We start from the raw sequence: 25,414 nt of genomic DNA on the forward strand, positions 1-25,414 counted from the left end.
TAGGTGTTCAGATTAAATAGCAGATTCACTAAGCAAAATAATTGATAATAAAAAAAATCAGTTACAAAAGCCTGAAGCCATATCAATACCAGGACTACTGACCCCTGCCTTAAGAAATATAAAATACTTCTACTGGGCAACTAATTGACAACTGCAAATAATATGCATAGATTTTTTTTTTCATATAATAATTCATACATCACTTAAATGTCAAAGGAGTGCGTGTTTGGCCAACTGGTAACCCTGTAATGAATTGGTGTGCCATATATTGTAATGGTGTCTCATTGTTGCCTCTTGTTTCTGCCTGATGTGCCATGGTGGAGCTGTGGTTAGTGCTGCTGCCTCACAGATCAAGTTTTCTGGGTCACTGAATCCCATGTATGTTTTTCCCATGTGAAATTTGGATGACTGCATGGGTTCCTCTCCAGGGGCCTCATGTATAACGCCGTGCGTAGAACTCACACTATAACATGGCGTAAGCACAAAAGCGGGATTGTGCGTACGCACAGAAAAATCCAGATGCAGGAATCTGTGCGCACGCATACTTTCACGTTCTTCCACTACATAAATCCCGATTTGCGTGAAAAGTAACGCACGTGCACGCGCCTTCTGTCCCGCCCCAACTCCTCCCAGAATTACGCCTCTTTGAATATGCAAATCAATATAAATAGCCTTCTGAGAAAAGACAATGTGAAAAGCACAGGGGAAAATACAAGAATTTCAGCGAATACCAAGTGGAGGCAAAGGAAAAACGTACTATTTGTTGGTTTAAACAGTGGTATAATCAACAAAAGAAAGTTGATCGAGTGGACAGAGTGTCGGAAAAACTCGAAAGATCAAATTCACAAAGTCGCACAGTGCCCGAAATAAAAAAGAAATCACATATCAAAGTCGCTGTGAAAAGGCGAGTTGTAGCCCACCGTCTGAGTGTCATATGAAAGCGTATTAGGGTACAAACAAAAAACATAGGCACACAGTGGGAAAAAAAGCACGAAATGTCAACTTTAATCTCGAAATTTCTTAAAATCGTTTATTTTACTACCGTAGTTTCTCAAGTAGCATGTTAAATGCTTTTTTCTGTGTTCGATCTTCTATGTGCTCTGTGTGTGTGAATCACTACGTGCTTCCGTTCTTTCTCTTTCTCCGACAGGACACAGAATCCATTACATTCGTGATATTACAGCTCTCTGAATAATTAAAATACTGAGATGTATACGTGATATCATTTTCATGATGATAGGAATGAAAGCATGTTATTAAACATGGGAACACGGTGGCGCAGTGATTGTTCATATCTCACGCAAGAGGCTTGTTGCACCATGTGTGACCTTCGATGAAATAATTTATTACAGAAGTACTGTCTCTTTCAAACGTACTAACCTCCAATTCCTGTCCATACTTTTCTTTCTCCAATCGCCACACAATCAGCTGTGTAATAGACGTTAAGCCATTTGTAAGCTTAGAACGCCGATTCTTCAAAACTTTTAAGGAACATTGAAATATCTTCGTAGTACATGTTTAATTATTCTATTCGTCTATCCTTCCAGTGTCGCGTCAGCACCAGCAAGAATACAGCGCAAGGCAGGAGCTATCCGTGAACTAGCTAGCGCTGCGGCACCGTGTCCTCACATGTTGAATTATTAGCAATACAGATTATTTAAATGAAGTTAAAGTTTTATCTGTATACTATAAGCAACATATTTTGCTGCATTTCATCTTAAAAATGATATTGTCATCATACGCGCTTTATAAAGTAGCGCAGGTTGTGCAATATTATAACTGTAGTGCAAGTTTACAGTGAGGTGATTGAGTGCGTTTATAGTTCTTGGGATGAAACTGTTTCTGAAACGCGAGGTCCGTACAGGAAAGGGTTTGACGCTTTTTGCCGTGGTTGAGGTAGTGTGTACTTGAAACTGTATACCGATAATTCTCTTTCCGATCATCTGCTGCTGTGATTCACACTCAGATACAGTGATATAAATACTCCGAGTGGTGCAGTGAGAGTAATATGGAAAAAAATGATCCGCAGTGGCAACCCTTAACGGGAACAGCAAAAAGAAGAACAAGATGCAGTGAGCGTAACAACGCTAAAGCAGTTCTGGTATTTGGAATACTATGGCTATTCCCTGGCCCATTATATTGCAGCAGGTTAATTACAATCAGATGCATTACACTAATAAACAATATGCAGTTAATTTCAGTGTATTTATAAAGCCGCGTCAGGAATGTGGAGCTAAGAAAGAAAAGGATGAGCACACAGGAACAGTAGTTTGACCATTCTGTGGGACCATTATATTGTTACAGGTTAATTACAATCAGATGCATTAAATTTATGAACGATATGCGGTTAATTTCAGTGTATTTGATAAAGCCGCCGCCGTGGATGTGGATCTAAGAAAGAGTAACCACATAGGAACAGTAGCACTGCTTTGACGCTAGGTGCCGCCAGTCTGCAAAACCGGGCGGATAAATTGCGTACGCCAAGGAATGAGTTACCGTGGAAATGTGCGTGGCTTTACGCCAAGTTTAGGTTTTATACATCGCGATTTGAGCGTGGAAAGGTTCGTACGCAACATTTCTGTGCGTACGCACCGTTTATACATGAGGCCCCAGGTACTTTGATTTCTCTCTCACATCACTTAAGACAGTTGTGTTACTTTAATTGACAAATCCAACTAGGCCAAATGTTTGTGTATGTTTCCAGTAAACGGGCCCTGAAATAGACTGGCATACCTTTATCTCATGTTCAGATTACTGACATATAATTAGAGAAAATTAAAATAGTAATAATAATGACACAAGAACAATACTATTTTTTAAATAAAGATGCTGCTCTGCAAGGTTACATTTTTTTAAGTAAAATGTAACAGATACACATTTTCACTAGTCATAATGAATTAAATGGTGTGTTTTCTTCATATATTTACCTTCAAATAGCTCTATATACAGAAGGAACAACTTTACATCTCCTAAAGCATGTTGGAGGAAAAAATAAAACCTAAATCCATGCTTGGGTAAAAATATGTTTTTTATTTCAACAGTTCCAATTTTAGTGATCTGCCCTGACTGAATTTTTGACATTAGTTAACACACATCACAAGCTACACTACATTTTAGTCAAGAAACCTGAATGGCGTTGACCAGTTGTGCAGCAGAGGGGATATTAAACAGTGGGACCACCATGCCGAATGTTTGGGACTACATAAACAGCACAGCACATTACTTAACAGATTTCCAGCTGTCTGTTTAGTGAAATCAGTAATAAATAAGCAATAATCTCAAAACATGTTAAATGAGGTGCATATTTTACCAATGACCAATTGGGACTACTACTGGTGACCACCAAAAAAACACTGCAGTTAAAGCATTTCATTATATTTCTAAGGGTGCTACTGCTTTCCCCCAAATATGCTAAAATACTTAAACATAATTAAAAAAAAATTATGACAATAACATTCACTAATTTTTCTTGATTGTTTCATCTGTTACTGGGTGTTGGAAAGGCAGAGGCTGTCCTGGTCTACCAACTTCAAAAAATGTGACATTAAATTTGTACAGCATGACTGACTGTGGTGCATACTCTGCAAAGAGCTGCCCAACCCTTGTGAAATACATGCTAAACAAAAAGAAAATATTTAATTTACACATACTAAAACAAATTAATATTATTCCCCAAAATACTTTATTTATAAACAATATGCATGATCAAAAATACAGATATACATTTACATTTTTAATATAAAAGATTTACAATTATCTCATATACAAAGGGGAACAGACATTCTTTGGGAAAAAGGATAGAAATGTATTTAAAAGTACAGACAGTTTTTTTATCTCAGCTATTTTAACATACATATAAAATGTAAAACAATAAATGGCTTAAAAGGAAAGTAAAATGTGGTTCCTGGAGAAATGCTGATGTATCACTGGCCTATTTCTTGTATACATGTATTACAACAGATATACAATTAGTGAGTTAATCCTCCTGTTCCAGATATTATTTAGTGCATTCTTTCCTATTATGCACAGAGCGGGACCACTTCAGTATTCCTTTAAACATTAACATTAACACTAACTATTGCTATACATTTATATGGTTATAACAGCAAAACATGTTGTACTGGTTTGGACATAGTAAGGTTGTGCAGCAGCAGTTAGGATATAATCATATTTCAATCACAGGCTGCTTGCTGTGCCTTCATGTAGTCAGTGCATGCATGCTGAGGTGTCACGCTTGGAGATGCAAGCATAGCCAATTAAGGTGCGGCTCCTGCATTCTATTTACGTGTGCATGCATTAAAAAAATAAAACTATAAAAAATACATATATACCTATACACACACATCAACATCAATGTCTGCTATTGCTAAAGGATTTTCAGACGGAGTTAGTTTCCATCTTATAAACGGACAATGACAAAGCTAAGTGTGCAAGAACATAGCAGCAAATTTTATGACTGATGGACCCCCATTCATCACAGATTACTAAATCAGTGTAGAATACAATTATAACTTTCCAGTAAATAGCAAAATTGTTGTGAAAAGACACTGGGCTATTTACAGCTAGTTTCTTTACAAACATTGTTTCTTAATATAAAAAACAAGGGGCAGACCTTATTATAAATGTTAAAATATACACTACAATATTATCTAAATGTTCACTCAAGAGTAATATAAAAATTTAAAAAGAAGAAAATGTGAAAAAATGTTTACATAAGCATGTGTGTGGTGATTTTGTAAAGATTGATGGTAGAAATGTTGGTCATTTGTATTATGTGAATGTGTTTGGATATTTTCATATTATATAAACAATAAACTATAACTGACTATATACTCCTTTCACCCACACACACTCTCTATATAACTAACTGTACATAAACACACATATACATAGCTAACAATAGTAAAAGCAGTCATGAAACCTACAGGTCTTATACGTCTTTGATTCCTGACTTTGAAAACCTGCCGTATAATGTGCATTATATTAATACAATATGTAAGCACATACACACTGGTCCAGCATTCACTTAATAGTGCAAAAGTTATAGACAATCAGAGGTGTGCACACACACTATCATTTTCAGTCCTAGACCATATTATAGGATTATAGATCATGATCTACTCTACAAGTTATTCAAGGAAAACAAAACACACATTAGATTGGCGATGAATATGTGTTCCTCAGTGTCAAATCACACTATCTTTACCAATCAAAAGTTAATTGTCTTTTCCTAGGTCAGACAGTGGGTAGTTTGCTTGGTAAATGATGAAGAAACCTGCCATAACAGGTAGTTCTAAACCTGACTTTGCATGTACACAGAACATGCTGCACACAAACATACACAAACACTATACTTTGTAAAAGACTATGACATTTTAAAGCCAAAGGTAGACCTGGCTCTGGAGTTGCAAGATGGAAACAATCATATTCCTTAATTACAGTATAAGTGTGAAGTAGGCAATTACAACGTTTGGGCAACACAGCGGTTTCCTGTTAGCAGAAAGGCCAAAAGCAGCACAAATAAAGAACTAGTACATTGATTTCTTCAGGCGCTTATATATATAACAGGTTTAAAATAAACATCTGTAAGCAGATACAGAATTACTATGAACAGTAAAATTACATTCAAACCAACTAATATATAATCCCTTATTAAAAATAAATTCACAGTATAGAAAAGAATCTAATGGCACTCCTACATTCTTTACTTCTGTAAAATGTACATCAGCATATAAATTTTAACAGTGTTGTTTCTATCCCAAAAAATAGTGACTTAGCTCAGTCACTTAGGTCAGTTATAGACGGTCTCTGGATTTCGCTGGTTTCCTGACTTTACATTTTTCAGTACGTTGTGCTACTAGATTGAAAATTTCATACACTTCAGTTATTTAGGGAGATTTAAAAGTGCAATATATTGATTCTTGGTATCAGTAACGGACCGAGTACTGTAATTTCAAGTATAAACAATTTTTAAAAGCTTGTCAGTATTACAACTGGCCATAAGGACTCTATAAGTCACTGTCCACTCAAAGAGAATATGTAGATTAAACATTCTAAACTATTATACAACAAAAATATATATTATTTTCCTCAAACTCCACCTTAGATCTTATTTTTTCTTTCTCTCCTGTGTACAGCGAGGACAATACCTGAAAAAAACAAAAACATTTTTTTATTTGCAATAAAAGCATTTCACAAGTGGTCATTGCTTTCCAATTCAAGTTATCCTAACAGGAAAAAAGGAGTATAAACTTATAGGAAGACTCACAAATGGAATACATTGGTAAAATGGAAAACATTCATAGTTATGAGAAACAAGTTCTTTAACAAAGAAAAAACATGTTTTTAACAGCAGTGTTGGGGCATAGTTTGGCAGGATTTTTAATCATAATAAGCTACACATCAAGCAAAACACCAAAGAAAATAAATGATGAGATAAAAGCCAGGAAGCAACTTTCAGTGGAACATACAGTATGATTAACCTTGGTTAAATACATAATTTCTGCTAGGAGACAAACGCTGTCCTACTATGATGTAACACCAGATCAGTTTATCGGGTATTGTAAATCACAGTAAGTTTAGTCAATGTTGGGCTGTTTTTTTTTTCTTCATTGCAACAAAGAATAAGTTATGTATTTTCCAAATTAAAGTCATTTCTTCACAACCACAGTACATATGCATTTGCAACAGTATATTGATTTCTGAAGTGCAACATTTTTGATACATTTAAAAATAAACACCTAGTCTAATCTTGTGCTATATAATGGAACCAAAGGGGCACAAGCCCAAAACTGAAAACAAAAACTTACAATTTACAGAATACTTCCACTTTAAAGCAACAAAGGTTTTAACTATGAAACCATCTCAAGCATCCCTCAGAATCACAGAAGGCACAACAAAAACTGAGAGTAATGAATTTTATCAGTGATTCTGGGTACTGTTTCCTTGAGGTAAGAATATATTTCCCATTAATCTGTTGGCTCATGGTAGCTGTCATGGGAGAAGTTTTACATGTTTCCACAAGTCCACCTATCCTCACCATTGCTTCAGGCTACATATGTTCCTCCTTTTGTCTAATTCCGTTTCACTCACAGGTACATTCTGTCATGGCTTACAAATCATACTCTGCACAAAAGTGTGCCAAGTGTCTGTTGTCAGCAAAGCTGTTAGTATACCATGAAATTATCTGAGTATGCATCTGCCATCAAACCTTTGAGACTATGGGATTCAAAACATGTGCCACTGTCATTGACTTATACATACTCATATCATATTTTGTTTTCTATGCCATGTGTACTCAGTCAATTTTTAATATGTAATTCTTACTGAACACATATACATACACACTGGTCTGATGGCTGATGTGCACTCAAAACATGTAAACCTGAAATGGGATTTCATATACAAATTCCATATTGCATCTGTCTTTCCAGCTACAGCTTCAGTGTAATCTCCAATGTGCATCAGTATCACGCAAAGATAATCATCATGTTTTTGCATTTTAATACATTGTTGGGGATAACATGTCTGTGAGCATGCTAACTTCCAGCATTGTGCTTGTTTACCCATGGTTTTCTCCGTCTACTCTGCTCCATCTTACCTTTTCTCCATGTCGAAACTGATGCCGGCCAGTTGTAAAAAAAAAAAAAAAACATTGTAATGCCATTCCCAGTGATTTTATCCATGGTTTTACCTAATCAAACACATGAACAACAAAATCTACAGGGTAGGGTGTTTGTGGCAGGGCCACTTCTTGCCCATTATACTGCATTGTTATAGTTTTGGCAGTGGCAGTGTGGTACAGGTTGAAGAAATGTGGACAGTTTTATTGTATTTTTTAATCAAAGCCTTCATGGATATATATTGCCAGGCTAATACGGTGGAGCACTTTAAAAAAACTGCTAAAAACTCATTATTTTAACATGGCTTTCTCATAGCTTCATTTTAGTTTAACACTGATATTCTGTATATGCGTTTAATCATCATTATCATACATGGTGGCGCTGAAATCTGTACTAACCCCTACTTTCTCTGCTATTCTTTTTCCGGTTTTCTGTGGTGGCGATCTGCGCCACCACCACCTAATCAAAGCACCGTGATGTCCTTACATTGATGGATTAAAGGCAAGAAGTCCACATGACCATCATCATCAAATTCTTCCATGTGATGCCTGAAAACCATGAGGACTGATTGAGATCATTTATGTTAGGTAGAATGCCTAGTGGAGGCTGGGCGGTCTCATGGCCTGGAACCCCTGCAGATTTTTTTTTTTTTCTCCAGTCGTCTGGAGTTTTTTTTTTTTTTTTTCCGTCCTCCCTGGCCATCGGACCTTACTTTTATTCTATGTTAATTAGTATTGCTGAATTTATTTTTATATGTTGTTGTTTTTTCTTCCTTCGTCCTGTAAAGTACTTTGAGCTACATCATTTGTATGAAAATGTGCTATATAAATAAATATTGTTGTTGTTGTTGTTGTATATTTTTATCAAAGACTTAAAACTATTGAAAGAGCTAAGAATGTTGATGCGAAGGATATGGTAAATTAAATAACAACCGAGGACAATGTGTTTGAGTAAGTAGAAGTAATTAGTAACTTTCACTGCATCTTCTTAGTACACATTTACTCAAGCTCATATTATGTTGGAATAGTTGTGATTCATAGCAATTCTAAACTATTTAATTATCCTTATAGTATTATTGAATACCACTATTGGTATTGCCCATGTCCCATCCTACAGCAATATCCATGTATCCACAATCACCCACCTCCAGTATAAAGAGTACAGACAAGGTATTTCATGTTTTAACTATTAACTGCATTGTTTTTTTTAAATATACATTTATGACCTGAAACTGATGCCTGCAACACATTACAAAAATTTGGGATGAGGAAGTTTAGGTTTAATAACAATATGACAAGTTGAAATTACAAGGTGATGTAAAACACATTATGTTTAACAGGGCAGACAATCACATTATAATATATAAGGAACCTCCAAAAAAAGTGTAGCCCTTCAATGGCAAGGATTGGTCAAGATTCACCAATTTGCCAAAAGATGCATCACCAAATAATTCAGCATTTTGAGAAAAAAATTCACCAAAGACAAATCTGTAAGGTTTTGGGCATTTCACCTTCTACAGTGTACAATTAAAAGGAATACAAGAAATACAGTCAAATCTTAGTGCATAAAGGGCAAGGCCGAAAACCACTTCTGAATGTGCACGAGTCCTCAGATGTCACAGTCTTAAAAACTTCATGAGTCTGTAATGGATATCATGACATCCACAGCTGCAAGTTAAAGCTTTACATACAAAGCAGAAGTCATAATACTGACATAAACAGTGTCCAGAAGTACTGTCACCTTTCCTTGGCTCAGTCTCATCCAAGATGGAAAACAGCACAGTGGAATCTTGTTTTGTGGTCTGATAAGTCAACATATCAAACAGTTTTTGGAAGAAAAAAAAATAGCTGCAATGCCTCCTGGGCAAAAGAGCAAAAGGAACATTCAAGCCACTATCAGCATCAAGTCCAAAAAGCAGTGTCTCACACAGTATAGTATTTGTCAGTGCTACTTGAATGTCTGTGAGGATAAGATCAATGCAGAAACACATGTAAACATTTTGTCTCAATATATGCTGCCATCCAGACGTGGTCTTTTTTAGGGAAGTCCCTACATTTTCTGGCATGACAATGGCAAACACATTCCGCCTAGACTACTGTACAATAAATAGCAAGGCTACATAAGCAGAGAGTGTAGGTACTAGATTGACCTACCTGCATTCCTGATCTTACTCTGATTGAGAGTGTATGGTGCATTATAAAACACAAAAAATGGTAACAAATGCCCCGTACAATTGTACAGTTTAAGACTTGCATAATTGGATGAATGACTGAATATTCTACTTGCTAAGCTTAACCAATTGTGTGGCTTCAATTCTCCTTTTCTAATGATGAGAAACTTGTCCATGCTTTTATCACATCCCGCATCGATTACTGTAACTCTCTGCTGGCAGGTGCCCCTTCTAATCTTATATCACAGCTCCAGCTTATTCAAAACTCGGCTGCAAGAGTCCTTACATGAACCAGCAGCAGCGAGCACATCACACCCATCCTGCTCCGCCTTCACAGGCCCCCTGTGTCTTACAGAATCGAATATAAAATCCTACTAATAACCTACAAAGCCTTAAACGACCTTGCGCCAAACTACATCAGTGACCTTCTCCATCACTATGTGCCTGTCCACCTACTAAGGTCCTCTGATTCTGGCAATCTTGTTGTGCCCCACACTAATCTACACTCCATGGGCGACAGGGCCTTCAGCTGTATAGCGCCCAGACTCTGGAATGACCTACCAAAATTAATCAGATCAGCTGACTCCATGAATTCTTTTAAAAAACAACTCAAAACTCATCTGTTCAGGAAGGCTTTTAGCTCTACTTGACTTTATTACCCTTCTTTCAGTTTACCTTTATGTCAAGATGCTCATGTAACCTGTATGTGTGTGTGCTAGACCATCAATCATGTTGTCTGTTAGGCTTTTTTTTCTCCGAATTTACTGTCTTAATCTTCTTTATTTATTTATCTGGTTTGTACAATGCTATATACTGTAAACCCTGTCGTTCTATCTTAAACTCTGTGAAATGCCTTGAGTATGGGAAAGGTGCTATATAAATAAAATGTATTATTATTAAATGTTTAATAAGCGTGATTAAAAGAAATGGTAATGTTACACAGTGATAAACACTCCACTGTTAACACTCTTTTGGAGTGTGTTGCAGTCATCAGATCTGACATGCACATACCTGTATATCTTTGTATTGTAAAAGAAAATCTTGAGACAAGACTATTGCCAAAAGATTTTTTCAATTTCTGCAAGACAAGACTATTGCCAAGAGATTTTTTCAAGTCCTGCCCTCCTCTCAACCATTTCCGATTAACAGCCCACACCCACGTTCCTCTCACTTCTCATTCGTGTGAATGCTTTTGTCAGACACAGTCCCTGCGCTCTCAGCTCTTATAAATATTTACATTTTCCTCACTTTAAATTCCCAATAAAAAGACTTGTTATGTCCAAATCTTATTGAAGAATTTCATCCCGAAGGGTTATCAACAGAAGAAATGATGTGGAGGTGGGGGGGATAAGGGGGGGAGAGAAAGAGAGCAAGTGATATCTAATCTATCCTTTTAATCCTTATAATTATAATTACCAACATAACAATAGGCTACATGGCAATAACTTCTGGGAAAGTTGGAAATTAACGTCAAAGCTGTCTCACTTCCCGTGAAGACTACAAAATGACATCAAAAATTCAGAATCAATGTCTCCATGATGGGACAGTTAACTTTGTGAGCTGGAATGTTAAAGGCCTGAATCACGAATTAAAGAGAAAAAGTATTCTCTCACCTAACCTGTCTAAATGCTAAAATTGAATTTTTACAGGAGACCCACTTATTAAGCAAGGATCAGTTCTGGCTACAAAAAGACTGGTCTGGCCAAATGTTCCATTTCAGTTTTACAAAAAAAAACTAGAGGTGTGGGAATTCTTATACAGTACACAGAACAGTCTCATTTGCAGTATCAGATGTAGTATCTGATCCTGAAGGGAGACCTGTGGATTGTCATGGGTAATTTATTTAACTGTAAAGTGATTTTGATAAATGTTTATGCACCAAATGTAGATGATAGGGAATTCATGCAAAATGTATTTACATCCTTTCCCAATGTGGATACTCATAAAATTATAATGGCTGGGGACTTTAATTGTGTTTTAAATCCAGTCTTAGATAGGTCTCCTGTCACAGGGGTAATGATATCTAACACTGCAAAGACAATTACACAGTTTGTAACTGACCACAACTTATCAGACCCCTGGAGGTTTTTAAACCCAAACTCAAGAACATATTCCTTCTACTCATTAGTGCATCATTGCTACTCAAGAATTGATTATTTCTTTATAGATAATAATTTCTTGCCTATTTCCGACCATGACCCTCTGATCTTGGAGCTAAAATCATTACGCCCCACATACTCATCTCGCAGATGGCGTCTTTCTCAGGGGTGAGGGTTGATTTGTTTTCAATCCTATTTTTTGTAAAAATTGATCTATTTGTATGGAATGATTACAATAAAATCAAAATTAAAAAAAAAAAAAAAAACACACAGAAGAAATGAGTACACAATCCTAGCACCAAGAAACGATGAAATCAAACGAATGAACGTGAAAACTGTCGATCGGTTACACTGCAAATTGGTTAAATGCGCATCAATAGCGTATGCTGAAACAGTTGGTGGTGGTCGTGCGGAAGATGAAAAAAATCAGCTTATAATATCCCGTAATGTTACTGCATAATTTATGTATGAGTGATGGGCTATGCAATAGGACAAGATTAGTTGTATTCAAAATTGGTCAAACAATTCTGACATGTAAAATTTTAACAGGCAACAAAAAAGGTGATGTAGTACATCTTCCGTGAATAACATTAGACACCAAAGGATATCTTGATATGCCATTCGTATTAAAACATTTACAGTTTCCGGTTAGAATAGCTTTTGCTATGACAATTATCAAATCACATTCGAAAAAGTCGGTTTATTTATTAGAGAGAACAAAACGATATTCACTTATGGCCAGTTATACGTTGCGTTGTCATGATGCAACTCCAAACACGAAATCAATATTCAATGCGATATTGACAAAAAATAAATTCCAAATATTGTTTTTACTGAGGTTTTACAGTAAAAGTTTAAATTTAAAAAGTACTTGCGTGTTAATTTCAAAGCCAAACAGAATGAAAACATATAAAGCAACGAATACCTCTAACGCAACATGAAATCACTTTATTACATTTTACTATGGTTAATTACTCGCTGTAATGTAAAATAATTAGGTCTATTATTCATATGTAACATTCCCATGAAAATAACAATCTGCTTAAATTGTACATCCGCTTCTCCATAAGCGAAATGGCTAGTGCATAGTGCTCGCCAGGGGGTTGGCGAGCGAAGCAAGCAGGGGACAGAGCCCACTAGTTTTCAAAAAAAAAAAAAAAAACCCACATACTCAAGTTAAAACATCAAATAATTTGTTGCTGTAGTTTTTTCAGTGTGGTACTGGGTAAATGCAGTTTAGAAGTACTGTAACTTCTTTTTGTTTTTATTAACTAGCTCCCTGCTCGCTTTGCTCGCCAACCCCCATTTTTGTTTTTCAGGATACACACTTTTAAGATTTTTTTTTCCTTGAATTGTTGCTATTTCATTAGTTTCACTTTTATTTCTGAACTTCTGTAAAAACAATATTTGGAATCTTTCGAGTCCAAATGTGCTGAATCTTTTTAATGAGGTCCATGAGATGTGTTTAATGATTTTGTACCATAATACAGGATAGGTTTCTCTGTTTGGAATTTCAGCACAGACAAAAGAGATCTATATCATCAGCAGTTAATCATTTTTTTTGCAAAGTAACCAATAAATGCATGTGAGGTAAACTCCGTTTTTGAAATTCTCTTGACTTAAACTTCAAAGCCTTACAAATATTTACAGTACGTACTTCTGACATATCACCTATGTCCATATATTCGATCTCTATTCGCCTTTTCGTTATTTCTCTGAGTAATAATTTCTCTTTCTTTGCGCTAATGCGATGTTTACTTTCTTCATTTTGACACTGTCGTTTTTTTTCTGCTTTCATATTCGGTATCTTGCGAAACAGTGTTTCGCGCCTATGTTTTTTTTGAGTCTTTTGAATTCCAGTTTTCATTATCTCTATCTGCTCTGCCATGTGTTTGGCCCCCTTTTTTTAACCTCTTTATGACGTTTTACTTTGTTTTCTACTCTGTCTTTTATTTCTGACCTCTCTTTATCCTGCTGTTTTTTCAATGACACCTGGTCCATGGTGATTATTTTCCCTTTTTCAAGTAATAATTTCCGTTTGTTTGCGCTACTGCGATCTTTACTTTCTTTTTTTTTATACTTTCTAATTTTCCTACTTTCATATTCTTTAACTTTCTCCACATGTGTATTGCGCCCTTTTTTTTTAGCCTTTCGAATTCCATTGCTTTCATAATCTCTAACCTGCTCTGCATGTGTATAGCGCCAACATCCGGATTAGACGTGCTTTTTTTTTCAATTCCACTTGTTCCGGGCTGATAATTACTTTCCTTATTTTCTGAATTTGCACCTAGATTATTCTTTTTCTTTTTTGTCTCTCCAGCGCTTTTGAGTCTCTTTTCTCCGCGCTGCTTTCTTCTTTGCTTAGTCGTCTATATTTCATCTATAACGTATTGTCCTTATATGTTTTATATGCGCTCAGAGCCCTGGATCTGTGTGTGCTCAAAGCCAAAACACGACAGAGTTTTGATGACCATGTTCTTATTTGGTTATAAGTGCAAATTTGGGTGTAAGTAGGGCGTGTCTTGCAAGAATCTCATGTTCTACATCATCGCAAGATGGTCCTGGGTCAATCTCTTGGCACAAAGTCTCATGTTTAAGGTCCCCGCGAGATGCTCTGTGGCCAATCTCTTTAGTCTTGCGGGTCTTTTAAGTGTCTTTTATGATCTTAACGTGAAGATCACATCTCGATGCCCTACTGTTTCTCTGCAGGATTTTTTTTTATAATAGAGGGACATTTTCCATACGGTTCCAACTTCTTTGGAAATGAGGTTGTAATAAAACTACTGGTACTTGTCAGCATTTACATTGGATGTGCTTACTGTATTAAGGAAGAACTCAATATTGGTATTTCTGTCAAAAAATGCCATCAGTGCACCCCTGACAAATACAATAGTTATAATGTTTTTCTTTCATGTATACATACCATTTTCCTTTTGGCTTTGTTGTGAGATCAACACATGCAAAGTGGAACCACTCTATTGGACACTGTAAGAAACATGTACAGTATTAGGTAAAGAAATCTATAGATATATACATTACCAAGAAAATAATTTAACTGTGGTACCAAATTAACACTGAAAAAAATAATGTAAAATTATTACATTTCTGACGACTGATAGGTAAAACCTATCAGACATGTTTTCTACAATTCACTCAACTCTGAGCAAGAATACTTATTCGTTAAATATATGGACAAGCACTCTCAATGTGGTCCCACTTCTAAAAACACAATGACAAATGTACCAACTGTTTTCCGGCCTCAGTGTGACTTAGAAAAGCAAGGGCAACAAATAGTTATTAAAACACTGCTTGGTTAATTCCATTTAACTCAACACAACAAATGAACAAGGAGTTTTCTATTCAGATTTTGACAGTGTGTTCGGCCAGTAATTGGATATGATATGACATGTGCACAAGATCAATGTCAACCCTCATGTAGGAAAGATGAAGACCTTCATGGACATCAAGGTTTATCCCTCACTGTGCTTAAAACCTTGGCCCACTAACTACAGCACCCTAATTTTACAAACTCACCACTATGTAGTTACTTGGTGATATGGCTACAGTTTTATAAAAATACTGGATAAAGTTTATTGAAAAAAAAAATCAATAAATTTTGATTTAAGAACTGTGGCTAGACATAATACTTGCACATTTTCATTTTAAAAACATGTACTACATATAGAATGTCTATATGCACTCTGTAAATCTGTATTACCAGAAGTAGTATGTGTAAAGCTAACACGACAGCAGGCACTTATAGGCTTGAGTCACTGCTCAGGAACAATCCAAAAATATATAAAAATTCCTGGTTTATTGCAAAAACAACCTTTTAGTGAAAGTCTGTCCCTTCAAATATATTATTCCTTCTCCAGTTACCACATGACCTGGCATTGTGAACCCATCAGCTTTGCTATTCATGTGACCAAGCAGTATAGGCCTTTCTCTGTGACATTCCAAATCCTTAAAACCTGTTAGCTCAGATAAATGAATTGCTCAAATTACCAAACACATTCTCATCCTACACAGTTCCTTTTAGTTTTCCCTTTCTTCTATTATTTTATATAACCTTTTTACAGTATCTCTAAACTTCACTGTCAAGCACTTGAACACTTCTCAAGGATTTCTCTTTCACTCAGCTCCATCCAGCATTAAATTACCACAGTTTGTTTACAGTTGTATTTTTGTTTTCATTGCTAGTTCTTTTCTATCTATTTAGTTATTTTTTAAGCACAATCAACAATATTGCTTCTAATAAGCCATCAGGATATTAATTGTCCTATGATATCCTACTCAGGGGATATGCTAAAATTAACACTAAACACTATATGTACAGTAAAAATAACATGTGAATAAAAATAAATATATGAAAGTGGAGAAAGAAACAATGAAGCAAATTTTAGCAGCTGGGCCATAATTCAATTCTATACCCATTCTGCACCTGTGATAATCAAGCATGTTTCTGCAAATTACACAGCTATAAGACTTGCAATATGTTAGTGTTCTCTACCATAAAATAACACAAAATTGTCCCCAAATATCCAAGTTAAAGGCTTGCAGATTGTTTGATGTGCCCCAATATCTAGTTTTGCCCTCATTTTATCAGTTGTCTGGCTTTGAAAGTGTGATGCAGAAATCATAGAACAGTTGTTCCTAAAGGAGAATAAGAATATATGTGTAACTTCCAGCACACACCAATGGGCGAGTCAAATGGTTCACATAAAGAAACGATATAATGCTAATACTGTATTTGTTTTTTGCCCAAAACCAACCACAAAAATTTACATATTGAATTGCTCCAACCCCACAAAAAATAACAAGCTCTAAAATTCTGTGGTGCTTTAATTTTCCAAGTCTGTCCCTTGAACATATGTTCAAATTTAAAGATTCCTGTGTAAAAAACAAAGTTTTACATGAACCTTTTCATTTAACAAGAGTTCGGAAATAATTGTTTTAATGTTTTCATAGTTTCTTTTGTTATTGCTTACGTTCATGTATGAATCCAGAATTAAAAAATAACTTCATTTTCTAGAATTCACTAACCAATGCTACTTCTTTTGCCAAGTCTTTTCCCAAAAACTTGGAAAATCAAGCAGGCTGACGAGCAAGTTTAAATACCGGCGCACTTACTGACATCATAGTGACGTAACTTCCTGAATGGCCCTGGCAATTCTTTGCTGCAACCAGCAGATCGAAATTTAAAATGGTGGCATGCATGTCAAGGCAAACATGGCATTGCAGCAGAACAATAAACAACTGAACATTAAATATTAGCTAAACAAAAGTTAAATAATAAACTCTACAACACAAAGATTACATAGAAAACAGATTCATGACAGTTTTTCTGTTAGCTGCCAGAATTCTACTACATTTAGAAAGGTACTCATCACATACTATTTAAGAGAGTGGTCACTCTTCACCCACAGTGCAGATTCATTTGATTAGACAATCTGCATGTTGTGTTCTGAAAAGTGTGTTCCCTTTCTTCTTGCTGTCAGTAGTTACTGTGCTTTGGGAAGCATTGGGCTATGCCCCTGCCAAATACCCACTTCATTTAGCAGTGGACAGGAGATCATCTCCCACCTGATGAACTAAAATATTTCATATGCAAAATTGATTGGATCAATTTAAACATTTAATAACTTTAAAGAGCATCAATTAAACTATTTTCTTAAATTTTCTGTCATTAATATTACTAACACATTATCTATGGCAATATCAATTTATAATACTATCAAGGATATAGGTTTTCTTAGTAAGGTGTCACAAGATAAACATTTAACCAATAATAAATGAATTGATTCACTATGTATTCAAGGGGAAACAAACTAACCAATGTTGATCAATGATTGATTAATACTTTTATAGTTACTAAAACATAAGGACATATTTACATCATTGTTGTCACATCCAATCATTTCTCCATAAGAAACCTGGTGACAGAGGCAATATGTTGGTTCATTTGGATCAACAGGCATATCCAGCACATCTGATGGGTGCACAGCAAGAATGGAATCACTGTAATCAGAACTGAAAAAAGAAAAAAAAGGAAGAATTAATGTGGCACATTTTAAAAAGTTACTTTACAATATTCTGACTGTTTAAAACAATGGTTGTTATAACAGATCTGACCTTGGGGCAAATAATAATAATAATAATTCTTTGCATTTACACAGCACTTTGCTCACTACTCGAAGCGCTTAGCAATTGCAGGTTAAGGGCCTTGCTCAAGGGCCCAACAGACAAGAGTCCCTTTTAGCATTTTACGGGATTCAAACCGGTAACCTTCCGATTGCTAGTGTAGATACTCACAATTCAAATACATTTTGGACTTGGTCAGGCTCCCCAGTGTAACATGCCAACCCCCCAACACCCATCCTTCCTAAACACTGACTTGCACACACCTCACACAATTTATAGACACATACGCTTATTCATGGTTAAACATTCTTTTCTAATCGCATATTTGCTCACAATATACACATTAGGTCAATTTAAACCTGAAAAAGGTCCGTCTGTACAAGACAAGGAATTAAAAGTGTATGTTGCACTGAATTAATTCTGTTGTTATCACTCTAACTGCAAACTAAATCATTTAAATTCAAACTTTTTATGAAAATCTATAGTGGAGTGGGTTTTTTTTGTGTTATTTAAGACAAATGCCTCTTAGCTTTTTCTGTGATTCACTGGCTTGATTGTACTTAGCACTGGACAGATTTTTATCTTTTGCTTAAAAGCAGGGGTTCTCAAATTCTCAGTCTTTAGATACCACTATGGCTGCAGGTTTTTATATCAATGGTTTACACAAATCAATGGGCCACTCCTACTTCTAAGTGATCAATCAGTCAAGACTTTTTTTTTATCTCGTCCTTTGCATTTCACTTTTTGCTGAGGAGTTTACTCTCTTTATTGTACAATAATGAGCAGTACACACAAATGCAAATGGCACTAAATTAAAAAAAAGGAGCAGCTATTTCAGTGCCACGTTTATTTGTGTGCTAATTACAAAGACAAGTTTTTTAGACAACCTCAAAATTAAAAAGCAAAATATTAAAAAGTAAGAAACAGAAATCAGTGTAACACATAAAAATGCTTGCTACAATAAAATAAAAATTTAACAAACCCAATTTGCAATGTCTGGATTGATAGAAAACTGGGAAACAGCACGTGAAGGCAGGGATCCATTTTAAAGCAGAAGATGGCTGGGATGAACACTTGCAGCCACGGTTTTCCAGTGGATTGAACTTGAGTACAACTAGTATCTGATGGCTATACTATAACTATTCTGTTAAATATAGATCTATCTGGAAATAAATATAATTTTTTAAAAAAGCAAGAAAACTAACAATGGTCATAGCTAATCATGCAAAAAACAGCAAAAAACGTTCATACTATATTAAAAGGAAAACTGCTACAAGAGAGTCAATGTTTTAATAACAAGTGGATCAGATAGTTTGTATTTACAATTAAACCATTCCGAAATGTTCAGCCAACCTGACCTGTCTGATCCAAACTGTAGTGGTCATTTTAATAAAATAGCAGTGGCCAAATACATTAAAGCCTTTACTGATACAGAGGTATGAAAAGGAGTGTATTATACATATTTTATTGGAGCCTGCTACTAATAAATCAATGGATAAGTTTTTTAAATCTGTGAAACACATACTTCCATCTGCACTTCATGTTCATGTCTTGGAAGAAATAATACTAAAGTTGAGTGAAAGATGGTGTTAGTCAGTTTGGTTCATGTATCTTTAGCCATTAATTAACTAAGAGACAACACAGATGTGGCACAATTATGCATTCATCCATCCATTATCCAACCCGCTATATCCTAACACAGGGTGTATGCATTTATGTCCAATAATTTAACTGTACTTAACAGCAACAGCAGTCATTTGCTGGCTTGAGTTTTAGAATGCCTGAACACCTGCCCATGTTGCTTTTGCATCATTTAAAATTGATGTGGCAAACGTAAAGTAATTAATTTAATTATTTGATGTGAACTGTACAGTACAGACTATGAAACTGAAACAGCAAACATTAATTGAATTGTTCCATTTTATTAAGCATTTTCTCCTGTGTCCCATGTGACTTATTAGTATGAATTCAGCCATTTCAAACAGACGACATGGCTAAATCGGACATCATCAGTTTCTGTTTTTCCATTCACCTAAAACCAATCAGTTTTAAACTTGGCATCTGACATTAGAAACTAGATTTTGCATGAAAAAAAAAGCAAAATCTCATTTGTAGAAATTAAAAGATCATTTTCATTCACAACAACATACAGAAAACACTCTAATCTTTTAAATTCTTTTTAATCTGCTCTTAAAGAATGTGAAATTGTGTGGCTATAATCACTAATTCCTTCATTTATGATGTTAAAGGCTCTCTTTAAAGCTGATGGGCTAAAGGTGTTCCAGAAACAAAAGGAACCCAACAATTTCAGGTTGATGCTTTGCATGTGCCTTATTTTACAGATGCCTGAGGTTTATAGATTCTATATAATTTTAATATAACTGAAAAAAATACTTTGGAATATACCTTAGGGACATTTAATGATCCTATATTTAGAACATCTCTAATACTTAAATTAAATATTTTGTAAAAATGTATCTTAGTGTAAATTTATCATAATTGTAAATTACAAAATTTTTTTACACTTTCTTGTACTGAGAAAAAGTTTATATTATTTCTTTGTTTACCCAAGTATACACAAGCAAATACACTGCATTCACTATTTTTAAAGGTCTTGCTTCTTACCCAGTTTTCAATTTCTTCTTCTTTGGGGACTCTTCATCAGAACCCTTCCTACCACGACCTTTAGGCGTCTTTTTGTCTTTCTGTCCTCTGCCTTCTACACATAAAGGATATAGATATTAGTAAATAATAGAAATCAGATATTACTAACTCCATTTACATAAGCCTTCCATATGGACTGCCTGTAACTCAACAATGTAATCTTTAGATTACTGCAAGTTATAATAAAGCAAGCAAATGTGAACAATAAAAAGCAGTAAAAATATGACAGCTGTCAAATCTCAGAAGGACATTTTGACAAAAACAGTATAGCTTTCATGCGACTTCAGACTAATTAGGCATTCAAGACACTTACTCTTCATGCCTCTTCCTTCAGGACTCTCATAACCGCTCACTTCTAATTTCTCTTTCAGGTCTGCTTCAAACCGTGCCAAGTCTGCATCTAGTCGTCGGATATGCTTGTCCACCTGAACAAACAAAAGGAATCAATTATTCAATGTTAATTATATAACTCTCACTTTCAGTATAAGCACAATTACAATGTGTACAGAACTGTAATTACAGCATATCAATTTTAGAGTTAAAGCGTATGCATATTTGGGGTGTAACACTATAAAAATTTCTCAATTAGGTACATTGATATTAAACAACAAATACTTCATTGCCCATCACTGCTGAATAAGACATGTGTGGACAATTACTTGGATGCTGCTATAATGGGTGTGATCCTTCCACCATGGCATGAATTTCATGTATGATAGAGAGAGGGAATCCCCCTTCCCTTGATGTAACTAGAAAGTGGGTGAATTTTATTTGTTTGGGGGTGAGGAGGTTTTTGAATATTTCAGCGTATGGTTTATAAAGAATGAAATGAACATCATGGACTACCTGATTTATCTTAACACAACCACATAGAAAATGTATGCATGGGCATTCCTTCGTAATTGAAAAATAAATACTGCTTAAAATCAATACTAAACATAAAAATTCAAACATTATTATATATTGTTGTCACATGAATTACGGAAATACCAAGGTAATACAGAATATTTTCATTCACACAAACTCTTCTGTGACAAAGCACATGTCAAACTAGATTTGTCAAACAATCGCAGGATTTTGACATTTGTGGTTGTGAGAGTTAGGTTTGCATCAAAGTACAGACAACATTTGCTTGGTTAGCAATGCTTATGAAGAGTAATATTTAATGGACCAAGCCAATTGAATTCAAAAATCACTCTCTCATGCTTTAGATTTGTTTGAAGTCTACCTTTGTAAAATGTAGTATGTCAATTTAAGATCAATGCTATTTTATTTAATGGACCAAGCCAATTGAATTCAAAAATCACTCTCTCATGCTTTAGATTTGTTTGAAGTCTACCTTTGTAAAATGTAATATGTCAATTTAAGATCAATGCTATTTAAAAATTCCTGTGAAACAGTCTTTGTTCTGTCATTTTCAAGCTATCTGACATATGTGATAAGATTGTACTATTGCTTATGCCTGTGTATTAGGGCTGTCAGATCGAACATTACTATTTGAATATAAATTTATTTTAAAAAGTTATAATTCAAAGGTAAAAAATGACACTAAATTGTAAAAGAACAGCCTTTTGTTTTATCTGCATTAATTCTGGCATCGAGTTGCTCTTGACATGCAATTTAAAGCTGAAGTATTTTAATGATGTTTTTGTACTTCACTTCCACAATTAGCCTTTCAATAATTTTAAACATTTACTAATGAAGATTACAAGCTGAAACTTTAAGCCAGACCCCTTTACAACACAGTTTTTTTTCTTTTGTACTTTGATCTGTAAGTGTACTCAGAGCAGGTTTTCTAAAAGCTTCTCTGGTGGCCTAAAAGTATCACTTTGCATCCAATTTTGTCCAAGATACTCTTCAACATGAGATCCCTGATTGGTGATTGATGCTACAACCTTCTCAAAAAAACATATTGAAATTTACTTTTATAATTCTGATTTTACTTTTGTTACAACACTTTAAAATTCCCAATAAATGAGTCTCGTCAGATTCTGCCAACTTGCCGTGTCTCACAATTAGTCTCAGTCTTTCGTGGCTACTACCTAATTCCTAAAGCAATGAGGTGTATTAAAATATTGGTGCATCTGTAAAGGACAAAAAAGTAGATAGACTGACTTGATACTGTAATGATCCAGCTTTTCCAGGTGAGTGCACCGGTGCTGACTGGCTTTTTATTCTGAATGCTGCAATATAAACAGTACCCTGCCTGTTGAAAACCTCCAAAATAATAAAACACGTTTGCCTTCAACCTTTCTGGTCTTCCCTGCTCTTTTACTTCACTCTAGATAGATAGATAGATAGATAGATAGATAGATAGATAGATAGATAGATAGATAGATAGATAGATAGATAGATAGATAGATAGATAGATAGATAGATAGATAGATAGATAGATAGATAGATAGATAGATAGATAGATAGATAGATAGATAGATAGATAGATCTTTATTGTCATTGTCACTTTTACAAAGGAACAACGAAATTGAAGGTGCAGTCAACTCAGTGTGAGGAATAAGAGTTAAAAAGACAAAAAGACAAGAAGAGAGAAAATAATAACTAACCGAATAGTAATAAATATACAAATTGCACTTGTTGACTTAAGGTCTATATTGCACATTGGTAGAATGATATGGAGCCGTTTTATTCTGAGTTCAGGGCCATGATTGCTTTCGGATAAAAGCTGTTTTTAAGGCGGTTTGTCCTGGTTTTCATTGCTCTGTATCTCTTGCCTGATGGCAAATGCTGGAAGAGGCAATGACCGGGATGTGATGAATCCTGTGAAATGTCTATTGCTTTTTTGCGGCATCGGGAGGTGTAGATTTGTTCCAGAGTGGGGAGGGTACAACCAATTGTTCTCTCCGCTGTCCTGACGACCCTGTGGAGCGCAGTCTATATTTTCACCCTATCGCAGTCTTATTACTGACCCATATTCCTTCCGAAACCCTCCTTATAACTCACTCCTGTCACTCAACTCTTCCTATGGAGATCTTTTGTACCTTCCCAAAAAGTGCTTTCCCCTTGGACACCACCCCAACCCTGCTTTCTGTTCCCAGAGCTACCCAAGCAGCAGTAGCAGCAGGACACATGTTAACAGGTTTGCAGCACAAGATATCAGCAAAGTGCTAAAAGGGAACCATGCAACTTGTCACATGTGCTTCATGGTTTGCAGACAGAGTGGCTGCTCGTATGACTCACTGTTCTGACTAGACTGAAAACAACAGAGAGGACCAGATGCTTCCCATTAAGAGGGTGCAGTTGCTTGAGATTTTGATGGCTCTTAAATGACAGTTGGTCAATTATTACTAGGATTTTTTTTTGGTTGTTGGTGTTTATTCTTTCTGTGGCCACCACTGCAGCTATTACCATAATATTAAAGGATTTTAAAAAAATAAAAATAAAAAATATGTACTAACATACATGTAAAACCCAGAATCATTAACCTTGGTTCAAATATTTTAAAATATTTACTTATTTTTATTTTGAATAATCAAACCTTATTTTTTGGCTAATTTGACATCAGTACTGTGTATTAATCCAGAATTACTGATTTAGATTCTAAGTGCAATACTTACTCCTAACTGGAGACAGTAACTCATTTACTCCTGTACTATTCAAATCAGTGTCATCTGTGCTTTCACAATGTTAGTCATATTTTGGGCATTATACTTATAAAACATTAGTCTGGCTTCAAAAACCAAATGAATAACAGCATAATAATTCTTTACATTTACGTAGTGCTGTTCTCACTACTCAAAAGTGCTTAAATTGAGTCTTTGTCAATTTGTTTTTGGCAAATGAATAAGAGGTTTAAGTGGCCCCACTAAATGCATATCTGTTCCGTTAAGTGCTTCTGTATCAACATCACCTACTGTATCACTGAAGAGATTTTCTATCCTCCTTTAAAGCAAAGTTTCTTAAACTATGGGTTTCAGATTGCGGCTGTTGGTTCTTGACTCACTATTGTATTTAATGGGGATGGGTCACATTCATTTTTCAAAATGTCTTGTAATGGGTAACCGCGGGTTGTTTAAGCAATCAACACATTGGGGGTGATTCTCTGGGCACAGATGGATGGACACTTACCGTATATACTCACATATAAGTCGGATGTTGAAACCCAAAAAATTGATCATAAAATCAGCCCCCAAATTATTCGCCTGTTCAAAAATGCGACACTTAAATTTTATTTTATTTTTTTATATCTTCTTGCCTCCTCCAATCTCGCATCAGTTTCTCAGACGCATCGATTGTTGCAGCAGCGCAGTTACCAATTTCTTTCGCTACTTCAATAACGTTTAATTTAAAACCAGCTTCATATTTTCTTCTGATCAAACTCTCCATTGTAGATAAGGAATGCTCTTACGATAAAGGTGTATGAAGGTGTGAGATAGAAAAAACACAAATCAGTGCAAACGTTGCTTAGGAATAGTTCGGGTATTCACGTGTGGTCACGTAGGCACAATAGAGTGAGAGACAGAGAGGTTAGGAGCATGCACAGATACAGTGCATTGCCGCTTCTGTTTCTTATTGGGCTATGTATGGCATTTTACTAGAGAGCTAATAATCTTTTCATCATTTCAAATCACTTAGATGTATGACACTTACAAGGTTAAAGGACTGCAACTGACAACTGATTGGTTATATCATTTCATGTCTCAACTAATTGCATAATGGGGGTAAAAGTGATTGATTGGTTATATCATTGTGCTTGCAAAGCA

The 25,414-nt window shown here is 35.3% G+C and overlaps 2 protein-coding genes across 2 annotated transcripts in view; one reads left to right on the forward strand and one right to left on the reverse strand.

Moving 5' to 3' along the window:
* LOC114669500 (F-box only protein 44-like) overlaps window positions 1-25,414 on the forward strand; it is a 560,525-nt gene that overhangs the window by 360,486 nt on the left and 174,625 nt on the right. The gene's annotated exons all lie outside the window — the stretch shown is intronic.
* ing5a (inhibitor of growth family, member 5a) overlaps window positions 4,622-25,414 on the reverse strand; it is a 40,471-nt gene continuing 19,678 nt past the window's right edge. The window contains exons 4-8 of the mRNA XM_028825742.2: window positions 21,010-21,121; window positions 20,658-20,751; window positions 17,786-17,921; window positions 14,815-14,876; window positions 4,622-6,149 (exon numbers count right to left, since the gene is read on the reverse strand). Coding sequence (XP_028681575.1) covers window positions 6,110-6,149; window positions 14,815-14,876; window positions 17,786-17,921; window positions 20,658-20,751; window positions 21,010-21,121 — 444 coding nt within the window. The 3' untranslated portion in view covers window positions 4,622-6,109. The remainder of the gene's footprint in view (window positions 6,150-14,814; window positions 14,877-17,785; window positions 17,922-20,657; window positions 20,752-21,009; window positions 21,122-25,414) is intronic.

This window comes from Erpetoichthys calabaricus, chromosome 2 (genome assembly GCF_900747795.2).
Source record: "Erpetoichthys calabaricus chromosome 2, fErpCal1.3, whole genome shotgun sequence".
Lineage (NCBI taxonomy): Eukaryota > Metazoa > Chordata > Cladistia > Polypteriformes > Polypteridae > Erpetoichthys > Erpetoichthys calabaricus.